Genomic DNA, 16,945 nt, shown 5'->3' on the forward strand with positions numbered 1-16,945 from the left:
TAGTCTAAATATGTTTTGAAGATGTATGTAAAATGTATCTTCAAATATATATTTTATATATATATATATAAATGTATATATATATATATATATATATATATATATATATTTCAGATACATTTAAAATTGAAATGTTTCGTATACAGTGCAAATACGTCATAGATACATCGCTCATACATTGTGAATACATCGCCGATACATTGCAAATAGATCACTGATACATCTTTATCACACGACTACCATCTATTCGCTTCGATCATGTGACTCCATTCTCTTTGTCCAGACATGTCCCTTCTATTCTATAATGTTACATCTAGCTGCAGATACATTGATGATACATGTTTAAATTTTTTGGATTATTTTAACGAAATAAATTTTGAAATGACCAATACATTATCGATAAATCGTAATATATTACCGATACATCATAAATAAACCATCGATACATCATAGATATATGTATAATATATTTTAAATATAGAGGAGAATAATTAATAATAAAATTTTAATACATTACCGATGTATCATCTATATCTTGCAATACACTGTAAATACATGGATGATACATCGTAAATACATTATAAATATAAAAAAAATTGAGCTAAAAGCAAAACCTAGTGCAACATGGGAAAAAAAGGACGGAGCAAACTTTCAAATATTTAATTGGAAGACGCATTTTTTAAATACATGTATCGAATACATATTAGAAGCAATTTATATATATATATATATATATATATATATATATATATATATTTGTAATGTAATTTATGCGTTTTTATAGGTGAGATTAAATTGAAAAAACGTATAAAGTTGATGAATTTTTATGACATCAACTCTAAATTTAATGAAGACATTGAATAGTTATTGGTTCAATTTTGTATGAATATATATGTCGGATATATCAACGATACATCGTATATACACCACTAATACATTGTAGATAAAACACCGATGTATTATAAATACATCGTTGATACATAGATACATATTCTTATCATTTTTTATTATTTTAACGAAATACTTTTTTTGAATACACCATTGATTATAATTTTTAAAATCCATCTCCAACTCAGAATGGTTATTTTGAACAAAATAAATTTCAAAATGAATGATATATTATATATACATTGTAATACATTGCTGATATGTTTTTAAAAATAAATTGTTTATGAATATATTACATTGTTATTCTTTTAGTTTGTTCATGTATATATCACATATATACATATTGGACGCATCATAGATACGACATCGATATATCGTAGATACATATTCTTATCTTTTTTAATTATTTTAACGAAATAAATATATCATTGATTATAATAATTTCTGGAATTAGTCTCCAACTCACAATTTTCAATAAAATAAATTTCAAAATGACTGATACATTGTCAATACATCGTAATACATTACTGATATATCATAAATACACCACTGATACACCATAGATATAGAGAAGCAAAATCAATAATAAAATTTTACAAACATATATAGTTGTTTTTGTTTTTAGAAATATGAGAAAATGTAGCTGTGATACATTCCAGATACATAACAGATACATATATGATACATGTTGATATTAAATTGACATGCTGACACGTGCTGACATGTGACAGCCGCGCGTGTCAGACGCGTTTCTGACGCGCGTCAGACGCATTTCTGACGCGCGTCAGACGCGTTTTTGACCAAAAATCACACGTTTTTGACCCTTTCTTTTGGCTTTGAGTGTGACACATGTCTCCTATTTAGTGGTTTGGTTAGAATATGTAAACTTTTACCTTTTTTTGGTATCAATGTAAATTATTAGGTTGATGTGTATTTTTGTTATTTTTTATTTAAATATGAATATTTTTGTGGTTTTCTCTTTCTTTTTTGAATTATGCCACTATATGAAATGTGATATCAACGAAGACTAGTTCATTACGATATCAACACCTACTGGCGTATCTATCACATGAAATAATCTATTTTGTAACCCATTAATATAATATCATTTTAATATATGAAATGATATTATATTAGTTAATATTAGTTTTATTATTCGGATTTCGTATAGAATTTGAGATTTAAGATATAGAAAGACATATTAACAATATAAAAATTAACTTATTTTTAATCATTATACCTTAAAGAAAACTATAATGAAATATAACTTAAAGAATTGTCATCAAATTATTGACCAAATGTACTTTATGTATTATCACACTAGTTTAAATTGAGTCATTTCACTATAAATTATACTTATGTATAATTTTTAAATTTTTAATTTTATAGACATTAGTCATCCTGCCACTAGAAAATGTTAACATTGTCAAGTGCCATCGAAAAAATCGATTAAAGGATTTGCACAAAAATAAAAATGTCAGGGTCTAATTTAAAAAAATGTAAAAAAACAAATTAAAATTTATCGGCTTGTGGACTACACATATTTTATTTCCACAAGAGAATGATTTACTGTCTATAAAATTAAAAGTTTAGGAACTTAATCTTGATAATGTCAAGTGCCATCGAAAAAATCGATTAAAGGATTTGCACAAAAATAAAAATGTCAGGGTCTAATTTAAAAAAATGTAAAAAAACAAATTAAAATTTATCGGCTTGTGGACTACACATATTTTATTTCCACAAGAGAATGATTTACTGTCTATAAAATTAAAAGTTTAGGAACTTAATCTTGATAAATAACAATGGAAGGATCCGCTTCAAAGAAAAGTGTATTTCTTTAACAAATGTTTAAAAATTTCATATCCCATAAAAATATTTAAGCAAATGGGTCCAGTATACATGCAATATTAATATAAAATTAATGTAACCAATCAATAATCAAATTTAGAAAGTTCAATTAAATATTCATAACATTAGTTCCCATTTTGCATTGCTCCCAATACTCTTAAATAACAATCGAATTTCACTAATTATAATCTCTTCGAAAATTTCAAAAGAGAGTACGTGTGGTGCATAGAAACTAAAATGGAATCCTTGTAAGAAACTTTAATGGCTAAAACAGATCAATTTATCATTGTTAATCATTAGATGGAAGAAGCAATAATGAGGGATTAAGCCCCACTTGAGATTAACTTTCTGATAAGATAAGCACAATTTTAAAGTTAATTTTGAGTATATTAGTGGACTTGGCCCCTACTTATTATGATTATTATACTATCATTATCTCACTCAGTAGCCAACATAATTAAAACTGATGATCCAATTTTAATGGCTAAGAGGATGAGCTTGGCCAACTAGGGACCTTCTCAAGAATGATTCCATGCATACTCAACCACAACTGCATTTTAATGCATCATATGATGTTTTACAAGACATTTTAAGTGAAAATAAGGGTGAAAAGCATTGTTTTCAAAAACCTAACCGACGTGACAATCGGTTTGTGGTTCAACCACTAATTCATAGTTCAATTGGTCAAGTCAGTGGTTCAAAAATCAACAAATTCAACCACCGACTCGACCAGTTAAATAAAAAATAAATCGATTAAATAATATACATGATATGTCTATATGACTTTTTTAATAAGTCTGCATATATAAAATATAAACTAATAAATAGACTGAAATATTAATAAATGAATCACAATTGAATTAATATACAAAGAACTGGCGGTTTTTATGATTTAACTGGTTCAATGGTTCTTGATTTTTTCAATTTTTCCCGGTTTAAAGAAGTTGAACCGTACTTTTAATTTTCAAAGAAATACCCAAACTGAACTGACCTCTGGTTCACGGTCGAACCGATATGCCTTTTTTCTGAAGACTTGACAAACTAGCAAAAATGTTCTACTATGGTGCATACTTATTTACAACCGCACAGCCATCAAAACCAGATCTTCTTTTAATAGATTCAAAATTTTCTCTACTCTTTACATTTTCTACACTAAACGCAAAAATGGATGAGCAATTTCCAGCTCTAGAAGTTGATTTCACCTCCCTTTTATTTTGAATGAACAATCTATGTGCAAATAACAAAACTATTGAATGGAAGGAAAAAAAAAGGTTGATTTAGGCGCATAACCTGTACAAATTGTGGTGCAGGATTACGCAGTATGCAGAATTGATTACTTCTTTTCACTTGCGAGCCGCATGATAAAGCTCCATGTAATCAAGAGCAGGTTTGTTCCAGGACCAGTCTTGCTCCATTACAGTTTTGCATAATGAGTTAAACCACTCTCGACCGTCGTACCATGCAGAAATTGCCCTGTAATTTTTCATTACAGTTTGGACAGTGAAACAACAAACCATAATTTGAAAGCAGATATTGAATTGCATATGACCCAAATTAACCAATCTAGTCAAGCTCACCTATTTAGAGCATAATCAATGCCAGAAGCATCAGCTCCATCAAAACTGAATCCATTTGGTTCAATACCTTGAGCTTCTGCTCTTTCTTTATCATGGTCAACATCAAACACAGTGTCATAAAGTCCTACAGAACAAAACATCCAATTGAACAGTTAAATGTCTTTTTTTATCTCTTTTAAGGATGAACAGGTAAATATCTTGGAGCTGCTAGTTACTACCAAAGATTGCATTAAAATCCATCAATATGCTATAGGACTGCAGAAGTGCATGTTTTTGCATGCCGAATGCAGATTAAAACACTTGCCGACTTTAAAAGAAGATTGAGAGTGAACATCTACAGAGGAAACCAATGCAAACGGAAAACAACAAGCAATGAATACTGTAATTTGGATTTGAAGAAAAAAGCTACAAGGATGTTGTTTCACAAATCTCTAACTTCGTACCCATACTGCAGGCTATGCGAGTTTTTGAATGGTACATTTTTTAGAAAATAGGTTAAGGAGTGAATGAAAATAGCCAGGACTAAAAATTTGATTGTTAGATAAGTATCAGCACCAAAGGATGAACTATTAATTAACATACCTCCAGTTTTCCGAACAACAGGTATTGAACCATATCTCATAGCTGTAAGTTGAGTCAGTCCACATGGCTCAAAAATTGATGGAACTAGAATGAAATCTGCACCTGCATATATCTAACAAAAAGGAAGCGAGTCGGTAATAGAGAAAAGCCAGATGTCAGGGCGAAATTCTAAATGTGAGATTTAAATCTGATCAAGAGAGCATACCAAGTGTGAGAGTGGCTCATCATATGTCAAACAAAGACGAGCACGGTCAGAATGAGAGGAATGCAATTGATTGGCCAAATTCACAAAATCATTCTGAATCCGAGGATCTGGAGCTGAACCAAGCAGTACAACCTGAGAAAACAAATTTCACATTTAGCCACAAGAATGCTAAAGATGATATTCCCTTCATTTTATGCTCCCAATAGAACCTTGCAAGCGATTGGATCTAATGGACTTTATCATTCTCGCATACATATGCAACTCACGGTCTCACAAATGCATAGGTGCAGGAACATTGAGATAAGTTGCAGATAACATTGGCCGACCAATAGTACCACATCAGGTATTCAGCTGTTAGGACTTGTGATACATCATTTTAGTTCTATCAAAATCTAAATGACAACTAAAATATCTGAAATGAGGCATCATGGGTTCTTGGATATCTGAAACACGCAAACACAGCTAAGGGCCGAAATTCAGGTCTAACTATGAAAAGTCTGCACTCACAAACAGAAGATTATCCAACTCTCAATTAGGGCCCACTATGTAGGTTAAGATTTAAGCAGTTTTTGTGAAATTTGAAAAGCTTACGTTCATGCATTCTGGATTGAAATGTTATTTTGATTTAATGGTATCCATACCCAGAAAAAAATTAGAAGAAAAGGTCATTCCCTTGATACACCTAAATCTGTGTATTGGAACACTACCTAAGCAACTAGTGTTGCATTGAGATGATCTGAAGAGAAACATGGTTTCATTTTTTGGTATTTTACATGTCCATATAGAACAATTTAAAACAAGAAAAGACTAAACATAGAAGGAAAAACTGACCTGTCCATTTCTTTCCAAAGTGCGCCAAATTGCATGTTTAATAAGATGGATTCCTTTCTGATGTGTTAGACGGGTAATAATTCCTACTAAAGGCAGATCAGCTTTTTCCATGCCAAGCCTCTGCTGCAAGGCTTCCTTTGCAGCTCTCTTGCCCTCGAAAACATTCTCAGATGTGTACGCTACCTGTCATAGCACATGTATAATTAGATACAGTTAAAGTGGTATATTACTTTATCACCACATATATGCTTTTCCATTAAGCTACTTCGGGTTGGTCCCTAGTGTGCGCCTTACACTCTCTAAACACCCCAAATAAAAGAATTTAGAATTATCATTGCAATCAAAGAAAAGTGATCAAGAGAAATCTATAACATGCATGATCATGCAGTTAGCACTTAGCACACGATTACTTTATTTGCCTTTTTCTCACAGACGTATGCAACAAGAATCGAGTATGCTAATTCATTGTTCCACAACATGTAAGCAGAACATGTATGATAAAACAAAAGGCTCAAAGGTCAAGAAACACTAGCAGCAACCCACTTACAGGAATGAACTTATCATTATATGGATCCCATATATCCGGGTCAATTCCATTCAGTATACCATGGAATTTGTGAAGATGAGAAGCAATTAAGGGATTTCCAGCAATTTCTCTCGAATACGTCGGGGACACCTGCATAAAAATATTGAATATTTAGATGCTAGTGCTACAGCAGCATATGGTTAAAACTCTAATGATATGACAGAAAATAACATGCAAGCTTCCCCAATATCACCACAGATTTGTTATCCTATATCACAGAGGACATTGAGACTATGGAAGACATAAGTCTGTTTGATACAACTTTGAAGAGGTTGCTCCAATCTACTGGAAAAATAATCTCATTTATAATTTTCATCCACCTACTACTACAAACTTAATGCTAATTTTCAATGAAAAGCGGCAGAATTTTAGTCCTTTTAAGATATTGCTTCTAGAGAGAGTAATGCAATTACCTAAGTGTCTCAATGAAAAGATAAGAAAGTTTAAATTAAGTTTCATGCACGAAATCAAAAGGAAAGCATATAACTTAAGGCAACAATAATAAAGAATTTATACTTTAGTAACTGAACAAAAAAAATGTATGGTAGGATCAGGAGAAACTTAATGCAAAAAAGACATGTCAGTTTATTTGACCAAGACTATGCACCAGAAAAGGGAACTGTCAAAGCATGAACAAATGCAGGTGTAAAATCATGTAAACAAAGCATAGCTACTCACAGTTGTAGCCTTGTCAGAATATGTCATAGCTTTTCCGATGTTGTTTGCCCCAAATTCAAGGTTATGAATAGTAAAGACAACTCGAGCTTTGCTAAGACCATAATGCATGTAATGTTCCTTAAACAGCCATGCAACTGGAGCACTAGACCAATCATGACAATGGATAATATCCTGCAAGTAAGAGAACCCCGTTTAACATAGATGTCTTAGGAAGGAATAATTGGATTGATATTTTCAATTGCTGATAGGATTAAGTTCGGCTATGAATCAAGGAAACAGATTGCAAATTTGAATGTATTATTAGATTGCAGTAACACCACAAAAGCAGAAACAGCATAAATTGATTGAAATTTGGACGCATAGATCACTTGATAAAAAAAATTTACATGTAACAAATTGTTTTGCACCTATCAGTTTGCTTAAAGCTTGGAATGAGTCGACATCATACTGGGATAAAAACAAAGGCAATTATTTGTCAACTGTGTTAACAGTCATAGAGAAACAAGGTCATAATAAAGATGCAACAATTGTTTCAGTATTTGCTAATCCATAGAATGAGAAATCAAAGTGATACTTTCTGTTATACTCACAGTAAAACAAATTGTAACCGATACTTTGCACCATAACTTCATTACAAATGCCTGTTTGTCCATGTTTATTGTTGAAACACTGACAGAGTTTATGATAACATTAACCACGTTTTACTAATTACTCGAGCAATCTTGGCAATAGTTCAAAATCATTTTATCAAACTGAGATATAGAAAATGATGTGGATAAAGTCATACAACTTACAGGATGAAATCCACTTTGTTGTAAAAACTCAAGAGCTGCATGACAAAAAAAACCAAACCTATCTCCATCATTCCGGGCACCATATATACAACCAGTCCAGAACATCCTGCAATGAGAAAAGGGATCACGAAACATTGTTGTCAGTGATTCTAGGTACAAGATAACAGTGAAGAGATAAGATATATATAAACATATAATTTGAGATTTGTGCCCTCCACTGAAAGTTAAACTTTGGAACAGACAAATAAAAAGCAGCCATAGTGCTGACACTCAGCAAGATGTCAAACTGTCAACAAGTACTATAAGAGGCCTTTTGGACCCATTTAGCAAATGGACAATACAAATATTCAAGACTTTGAATCAGCAGTTGCAGCCACTTTAATCAGATGACCCCCGTCTTTTCAAAGAAAGTAAATTGTAAGCAAGCAGTTATTTGCACCACAAAATACTTGAGGAACTATGTAAAATTTATCTTCAATTTGCAGTGCAACTTTAGAGGAATTATAGTTTTGCCTACTTATTTGAAGGAATATCTAGCATTCAAACAAATTATAAGGCAGATTACAAGGAATTTTAGAAAATATGCCATTGTTCCTAATCCTACCATGAAATGAATCAATTTAATCACCAAGTGTTTTCACCATTACTTAAAGATTATCCATGCAATTTATATATAGGAATGCCCCATGCTGAAGAGGAAAGTGCACGAATTCAATAAAGTCTACGTAAAAAATACAACAAATAATCAAAAACAAGAGAAAAAAATATAAGGTGCAGCAAAGCATAGAATACCCATTTTGAGGCTCCAAAAAATAGACGGAAAGGCCTTCCACCTTCCCAAACCATACTTTTATTTCGGTACCACCCCAGGAATAGCTTTTCTGATAGTGAAAGTCTTTCACCTATTTCAGAACATACATCTTCCATAAATTAGAATACAGACACTCAGTTCCAGTAAGTATAATAAAATTTTAAGTGAAAGATTATATTAAACTACTTTTTTCCCAAATGATGCCCCAACCAATACTGCTCCTATAATTTCAAATTAATAAAAGTTAGCTATTACTACAGAAAATGCCAAATTACACAAAATAGACTTATACAGCTTAATCATGCTAAAAGAAGGTGAAATCATTAAAACTGGTGCCATAGAGGAAATGATAATTAAATGATCAAAATAGCTCTTACTATTTCTTCAAAAATGCAAAATGGTATTTAGGAACTGAAAAAAATATGTAGTTCAATTAAGACGGGAAAGACAAGAAACAGCTATGAAACTTACATGGCTAAGGTTCATACAATCATACTTTGGAAAGATGATGTCAACATTGTGATTTAAATCTTGAACAGCACGTGAGAGACTAGTCACAACATCACCAAGCCCTCCAACCTGCAACGTTACATGATGGAGGTAAGTAAAGACATCCTCTTACATAAACGATAAAAAAGGTGTATTTACAAATAGCCTCACCCTAGTTAAGTTTCACAGACAGGCAATACCATTAAATGATTAATTAAAGTTACCTTTGCAATAGGGGCCATTTCAACAGCAACATGTACAATATGCATTGGTGACTCCTTTGCAATTCCTCCAAACACAGGTACATGGTAATCCATGCCATCTCTATTATCAAAAATTCCACCATCTTCTCTCTCCGAGAATACAAAATCCATCACATATGCATCTAATGGAACATTGACTGAGAGAAAAAAATAAAATAAAACATTTTCAAATTTATTTCCTGAACAACTAGATAAAATTATGTATCAGTTTCGGCTCATCTGTTTTGACAATAAACAGGTAGAAGGAAAGCAAGGGAAGGCTGCATATAAAAAAGAATATCTTTCTGATGAATTTGGATGCAATCACATAAAAAACAGATGATGTGCGAAACATAGGGCGCTACTCCCAGTGTCCATTATAAGAAAGCATAACAATTGTAAGCCATCAACTATCAATGTTGAAGTTCACACAAATCAGATAAATAGTCTCATATAGAGTGACTATATATTTGATGGTGTGTGGGAAAGAGAGAGAAAAAACACCAGCTTTAACAGACACTACAAGCACCAGAATAAATATGGTCTGTACAGGGTAGAAATCTTTTACCAGTTGTTTTGACATGGGAACCATGATCTGCAGGTACCATTTTCTGGGGAGGCATTGAGCCTTTACGATGGGTCCAACGATTAAATGAACCTCTGAACCAAACTTCAGATTTACCATTGAGAACTGTGTTAGCAGGATTATAGAAAATTGTCACTGCAGTTCCTGCCTGAACATCAAGAGGATCAGTATAAACTATATGTTTTTGAGACAGCAGAAACCTTTTCAAAGTTATCTCCTTTCTTTCAGCTTTCATGCGTGCTGTCTTTTCAGCCTGTAGCAAAAGAAAAACAAGGATGAAAAACTTAGTGTACTTGGCAATGAAACACTACATTGCACAAGGAGATATAGTTTTCACAAAATAGAAAACAGTTCAGATATGAGTGATGTAAACTCAATGCGACCTTTCTTTTGTAAGCGTCTAACATGATCTCCACATTTTATAAAGACAGTTTCCTGTTGCCTGTTGGAACAAATTTTGGAGGCTAAACAGCATTGCAAGCAACCTTTGAACTTCTATACAATTGAAAGATCCAAAATGATGCTTCCAGAGGAAGGAATATCATGAGTATAGTTATGCTTAGTATTTTAGATTTTAATCGAACTATAACTGACCTTTGCACGCATAGCCTCCTCTCTTAATCTTCTTTCTTCCAGCAGTTTCCTAAATATCTGATGTTCTTCCTCAGCCCAAAATAATTCTTCAGGTAAGGCTTTTGGAACAATTGCATGGAAATCTTGGCGATGATTGTTGTCATACAAAGTGGCATTTTTAGGTGGACCATCAGCAAAGACCCAATCCAAGACAAGGGCTCGATCAGGTACAACAACTGCAACAAAAAACAAAATACAGTTACAGAAATAAATATTATACAGCTCTTAACGTAATGCCAGCACAAATCATTAAAGTTTTAATAGCAATGGTTAACTCACATATAACAATCATTAGGTGCTACCACCAAAGGTGCAAGGAAAGGACCAGATGAAAATAAAAAAATTGTTTGTGCTAAGAAGAGAAGAATATCTGAAAGGGCTAATTTCACTTATGCATTGCAAACTATACAAGAAGACACAAAATATTAAGAGTGTCAGTTTCAGGTGCCAAAGACTGGCACCTTTAAATGCAATTCACATATTAGTTTTACTTTTCAAACATACATTAATACCAGATTGAAAGAAGATATGTATTCTACATACCATTAGCATACCACCAGTCACCAACCATTCTCTCAGACCTGACTAACTTTTCGCTGATGGATAACCCATCATTCCAGTTATTATGCCCCCCGTGAATCCAAAGGTCATTAGCATTAGCAAGAGGACCTGAACTTTTGTTATAATACAGTCGGACCAGGTCCTCACCTTTAAACTCACTTGGCTCAATATACCATACATTATCAACAGACCTTGCAGCTTTTTTCATCGCTTGGTTCAATAGTTCTCGCCTCTTATCAGTTTCTATCTTAGCCTGTGCTTTGTCAGCTTCAATAGCAGCCGTCTCTGCTTCTCTTCGCCTCTGCTCTTCTGCTTGTCTCTCCCTCTCAGCTTGCTCCTTTGCAAGTTGCTCTAGCTCTCGTTGTTTCTCCTCAAGCAAGAAATCATCAAAAACAATTGCATCCATTCCACCTTCCACAGCTATGCAGAAATCCTTCTTGTCATTATTGTCATAGACATTTTTCCCATTAAAGAGCACAAAGTCCATCTTATATGCTTCTTTTGGTATATGAACATGGCAAGACCACCAGTCACCTTTTAGATTTGCCTTGTTCAATCTTATTGTAAAAGATTTCCATCTCCAGTCATTGAAGGCTCCCATAATAAAGATGTCTTGCTCATTATTCAGAGTGGAGAGACTCTTATTGAGATAAACTTCTATATCTTGATCAGGTTCTACCACCTGTGGATAAACAAACAGCCTATTACCCCTCGAGAAATTATCCTCAGCGAGCACCTCAATATCTTGTTTCCGCAAATTTTCTTCCATTTTCAACTTTACTTTTAGTGGAGTCTCTTCAGTTTCTTTTTTGTCAGTGCCAACATTTTCTTCTTCCTCTATAATGCTGCCACTCTTTGCACCGTCAAACTGTTTCCGGGAATAAAATTCTTCCCTTTCAAACTCTAATCTAAGATTTCTGTCTTCAGTTTCTTTTTCATTGGTCTCAACACTTTCCTCTTTCAGAATAGAATCACTCTTTAAACTGCCAGACTGTTTGTGCATGTTTTTTTCTTTCATTTCCAATAAAGAAGTGTCATCAGTTTTTTCTCCACTTTCCTCTTTTACAATAGTATCACTTTTTACATTGTCAGGCTGTCTTTCGTCAAGAGTACTTTCATCAGCCAACACAGTCATGTTCTGAAGACTACCAGTACTTCTATTTTTCATAGCTCGATTCTTTTTAATAAGAGTCTCCGGTACATCTTCTGCTATCTTTTCTTTAATAACCTTCTTATCCCCTGTAAGTTCAATTTCTTGATCTTCATCGTTGATTCCATGTGCTTTCTTGTTGGTATTTACAATCTCACTAGAAGCAACAGCTTTTGAATCCTCTTTATCCCCATTATTTTTTAAGTTGCTCTTCTGATTGCTTGTTCCTACAGGAGCTTTTGGGGTGAACCCTTTTGGATCAGAACCTCTAGACTTTGCAATTGACGTTTTTCTCTGTCTCCTCTTAGAAAAATCTGTACACGCCAAAATTAGAAGTCCTTTGAAATGACCAAAAAGAATTACAGTTCCGATTACAAGATTTTTTTCTTTTAAGAATTTCATAGCAAGAAATGTTGAAAAAAATAACCTGCTGCAGCAACAATGAGTGAAGTTCCACTTGTTGGGTACTTGTTGCCCCACGAAGTAAGATGAAACTAAACACATGAAGTCAGATATTCAGTCATTACAGAGCAAGTAAAACTAAAACAATTTAGTATTAGTAGTCAGCTTGGAAAAAAATCAAGTCACAGATTCAAAATCTAAATCCATAACAACAGAGAGCAATTTGAATTTCCATAAACACCAAAATGAGACTCGATCAGTTGAAACCTAGGTAGTAGCAGGGACACTTCATTCAATCAACGTGTCCCGCTTCGGAAACGTTTTCGGATACTTGGACGGTTCGGAAATGAAACTTCATTTTTTACATAAGAAACCTTAAAATAACACCATTCCGCTGTGTTCGTGTCCAAGTGTCCCGTTTCCCGTGCTACCGTAAAAATATCAGTTGTTAATCTAATCAACATTTTGAAACAGAATGGCATATATACAATTACAATTGAAAAACAAACAAAACCAATAATGATTCAATCAAAACAAGCTCATCAAAGCACAGAGACCACAAAATGAACCAAAATGAATGAAAATTAAACTCAGAAGACAACACAACTTACACATGAAGAGTTCAATCGATTAGAATACGCTCCAAGAAACGGTTTGATCCCGGCAAAGCTTCTTCGGTGAAAAACAGTTTTCCGACTGAGCAGTGGTCTATTTACCGGCAACCCCACTTCCATTATCAATCAACACAAAATAAAAACAATATTTAATCGATACCCAGTACAGAATTTCACTTCATTTATTGACCCATTAATCAAAAATTCGATCTTGTATCTAGAACTTCGCGCCTATATTAAGTAATAGTACAAAATGAAAACACTGCTAAATTAAAGCTTTTTTAAATCAAAATTACTGTAGGCTTATAACAGCCAAGAAAATCTAGTAAAATTATCGTGTAATGTTAACCGTTTGATGGAAATTTTTTATTCAAAATTAGTCAGTGAAAAATTTGGTGATGCATGATTGAAGCTACAATTAATAATTCAAAATTTGAAAAGAATGATAAAGAATATTTATATATATTATGGCATGTTGTTATGAATATTGTATGAACAAAGTGTCAACGCGCCCCCTGAACTTGTGACACAGGGTCATTTAATCCAGTTTTAACTTGTTTGAGCAACTAACCCCAAAACTCTTTATTTTTTGGTCAGATAACTCTATAATTTATTTTTTTATTGCAAAAAATAAATTTAGAATAATTTTATCGCAACAATTAGAAAACATTTTAATTTCTATTTCGCATTACTCATTTCCGATTTGTTTTTACGCGTTTTAAATATACAATTATGGGGTTATTTGACCCAAGAATGAAGAGTTTTGGGGTTAGTTGCTCAAATAAGTTAAAATTGGGTTAAATGATCCTCTGTCATAAGTTTAGGGGGTGCGTTGACCTTTTGTTCAATATTGTATTGTAGAGGCTGTTAGTTACTGATAGGCTTAGATGAGTTAGAAATTGACACATCAAATAGGGACTTGCCACGTCATGTGGAATGTTATAATATTCTGTGGTGACGTTTTATCATATCAGAGCCTATTAAAGCCCATGGTCCATTGAGGCTTGAGTTGGGCCAAATTCTCACTTGAGCCACAAGCCCAATTGCTGATTTGTTTTGGTAAATTCAAAACATTGTCAAGCCCAAGCCGGCTCAACTCTAAACTCGAACTCAGTTGAATTTTATTTTAAGAAGTCGAGCTTGAATTTGATAAAATAATTAAAACTTAAATTTGATTTGTTTCGGTTTGATTCGGTTATCTCTCTATATTGAAAACTAAATTTTAATACAAATATAAAGATATTATTATTATAATCATAAATGGTAAGAAATTAATAAACTAAAACTCAATTAGACTCGTGAGTCTATCGAAACGAGTATTTTGATGTTCGAATTCGACTCTGTAATTAACTCAAGTAGCTTGAATGCAGATTAATCGTATCGATTTTGAATATTTTTCAAGACAATTCTGATAAGCTTGACTAGATTATACCTCTAATTACATACTCCATTGATTTACTTTCAAAAGAAACTCTCTCTTTTTAATGTCCTATTTTAGATTTTTAATTTCAATTTTTAGTAATATTCTAATTAATTTATCTATTTTTTCACAAATAAATTATTACTAATCTGAACATACTTTATAGTACATAATTATTAACAATATCATTATGTCGTTTCCACATTCTATTTTCTTACATACTTAAACGAGGAACGCCGAAATGATATTTTTTTGTTAAAAATATGTCAAAATTATGAGTTTTTAGAGTTATAGAAATGCTAAAATATAAGAGAGTAACAAATTTTCATGCAACATGAAATTTAGTTGAAGAAATATATGCATATAGTTCAAGGATCCTTAACTGCAAATTTCAGAGCAATTTTATTAGTGTCAATACAATGATATAAAACAAAATGAGATACAATTATAAGCAGGTTGGTTTTTTGTTCAAGATACACTGCAATTCTTGACATACACAGAGTAGTATTATCAGCAATTCAAGAATTGCAATTGAAAGATAAAATTAAAAGAAAAATGTCCTATCTCATAACTATTATTAAAACAAACATATACTTTTGAATGAATCTACCCCCACATAGAAGCAGATTTTATTTAGACTAATGCATTAGCACCAGCAACAATCTCCAATATCTCTCCGGTGATCTTTGCCTGACGCCGCCTATTGTAAACCATCGAAAGATCCTTCTTCAATTCCGAGGCGTTATCGGATGCATTGCTCATAGCACTCATCCTAGCAGCAAGCTCACTGGCTAATGCTTCCTGCAATGCCTTCAAAATTTGACTGTTCAAATATAAAGGTAACAAGGCATCAAGAATCTGAACTGGATCCTGCTCGAACTGCAAGATCGGTGAGAAATCTACGGTTTGAGTCCTGACCATATCTCTTTCAACAGTCAACTTCCCTTCTTTTGTTGTCAGCCTGAAAAACTCATCTTCTGCAGCATCAACACAATTTCCATTAATGTCACAGATTTCTCCCTTGGGCGAAAGTGGAAGCAGCGTGTGTATCACGGGATCGGACTTAACCAGCGACACGAATTTTGTGTACAGAAGCTCGACTTTATCGACTTCTTCACTGACGAAAAGAGAAAAAACATCATCTGCGATTTCCTGAGCCTCTTTGGCTGTAGGAATATTAACACCTTCAATGAACCTATCAACCGGAATATAAGGCCGTCTTTTAAAATACGAGTTACCCTTTTTTCCAACACTAATCACAGTAAAATCAACTCCAAGATCTTTCAATTGTGCAATTCTAGCTTCAGCTTTCTTGATAAGTAAATTGTTATAACCTCCACAGAGACCTCTGTTACCAGTAATAACAACTAAACCAACTTTCTTGACAGGCCTATTTTTTGTAAGAGGAGCATCGATATCCTCAGTTTGCAACTGTTCATTAATGTTATACAAAACCTCAACTAGAGTTTCGGAGAAAGGCCTACCGTTCACGACAGCTTCTTGTGCTCTCCTCACTTTAGCAGCAGCAACAAGCTTCATGGCCTCAGTGATCTTCTGTGTGTTCTTCACCGAATCTATCCGAGTCCGAAGGTCACGGAGACTAGCGCACTGAATGGTGGGGACAGAAGAGGATCTTGAAGGGTTGCTGCTGGTTGAACCGTGAGAAGGAAGCTGGAAAGGGTTGAGAGAAGATCGAAAAGACAGCGAGGAGGTGTCAGACCACATTGTCAGATTTGAGCAAGACATTTCTTGGTAATGAAGTTTCAGCAGCTCTGGCCAGAGATCAAAAGGGTAGAATTAGAGAGAGTTCTGGCTATCTGGATTTTAGCCTATGCAACTATTTTTGTGAATGTCTTATCTTTTTTTCTGTGTATGGCCAATGGGGTATGGATGAAAATAGAGAGCAAATGAGTGGAGGGAAAAGGAGGGTGTGGATGAGGTTTTGAGATAAGGATTTTGACCGTTTGAGATTGCTTCAGACATAAATTTCATGCATTATTGTACATTATAATCTGACGTGGCAAGATTTCAGTGGGGGTATAGCATCT

The 16,945-nt window shown here is 33.4% G+C and overlaps 2 protein-coding genes across 2 annotated transcripts; both read right to left on the reverse strand.

Moving 5' to 3' along the window:
* Positions 1–3,824: 3,824 nt before the first annotated feature.
* LOC126655926 (starch synthase 3, chloroplastic/amyloplastic) lies at positions 3,825–13,886 on the reverse strand. Its single transcript, XM_050350310.2, has 16 exons — positions 13,475–13,886; positions 12,889–12,955; positions 11,294–12,775; positions 10,712–10,926; positions 10,100–10,370; positions 9,514–9,689; positions 9,272–9,379; positions 8,782–8,891; positions 7,990–8,095; positions 7,196–7,366; positions 6,479–6,607; positions 5,932–6,114; positions 5,101–5,232; positions 4,896–5,007; positions 4,314–4,437; positions 3,825–4,209 (listed from the first exon to the last, which is right to left on the reverse strand). Exons 1-16 carry the CDS (start codon positions 13,595–13,597, stop codon positions 4,080–4,082), a joined length of 3,639 nt encoding a protein of 1,212 aa, XP_050206267.1. The 5' UTR covers positions 13,598–13,886; the 3' UTR covers positions 3,825–4,079.
* A 1,389-nt stretch (positions 13,887–15,275) lies between these two features.
* LOC126683416 (ATP synthase gamma chain, chloroplastic) lies at positions 15,276–16,755 on the reverse strand. The gene has a single exon (XM_050379299.2). The coding sequence runs from the start codon at positions 16,641–16,643 to the stop codon at positions 15,531–15,533; it is 1,113 nt and encodes a 370-aa protein (XP_050235256.1). The 5' UTR covers positions 16,644–16,755; the 3' UTR covers positions 15,276–15,530.
* Positions 16,756–16,945: the final 190 nt, after the last annotated feature.

Source organism: Mercurialis annua, linkage group LG1-X, assembly GCF_937616625.2.
Source record: "Mercurialis annua linkage group LG1-X, ddMerAnnu1.2, whole genome shotgun sequence".
NCBI classification, from domain to species: Eukaryota; Viridiplantae; Streptophyta; class Magnoliopsida; order Malpighiales; family Euphorbiaceae; genus Mercurialis; species Mercurialis annua.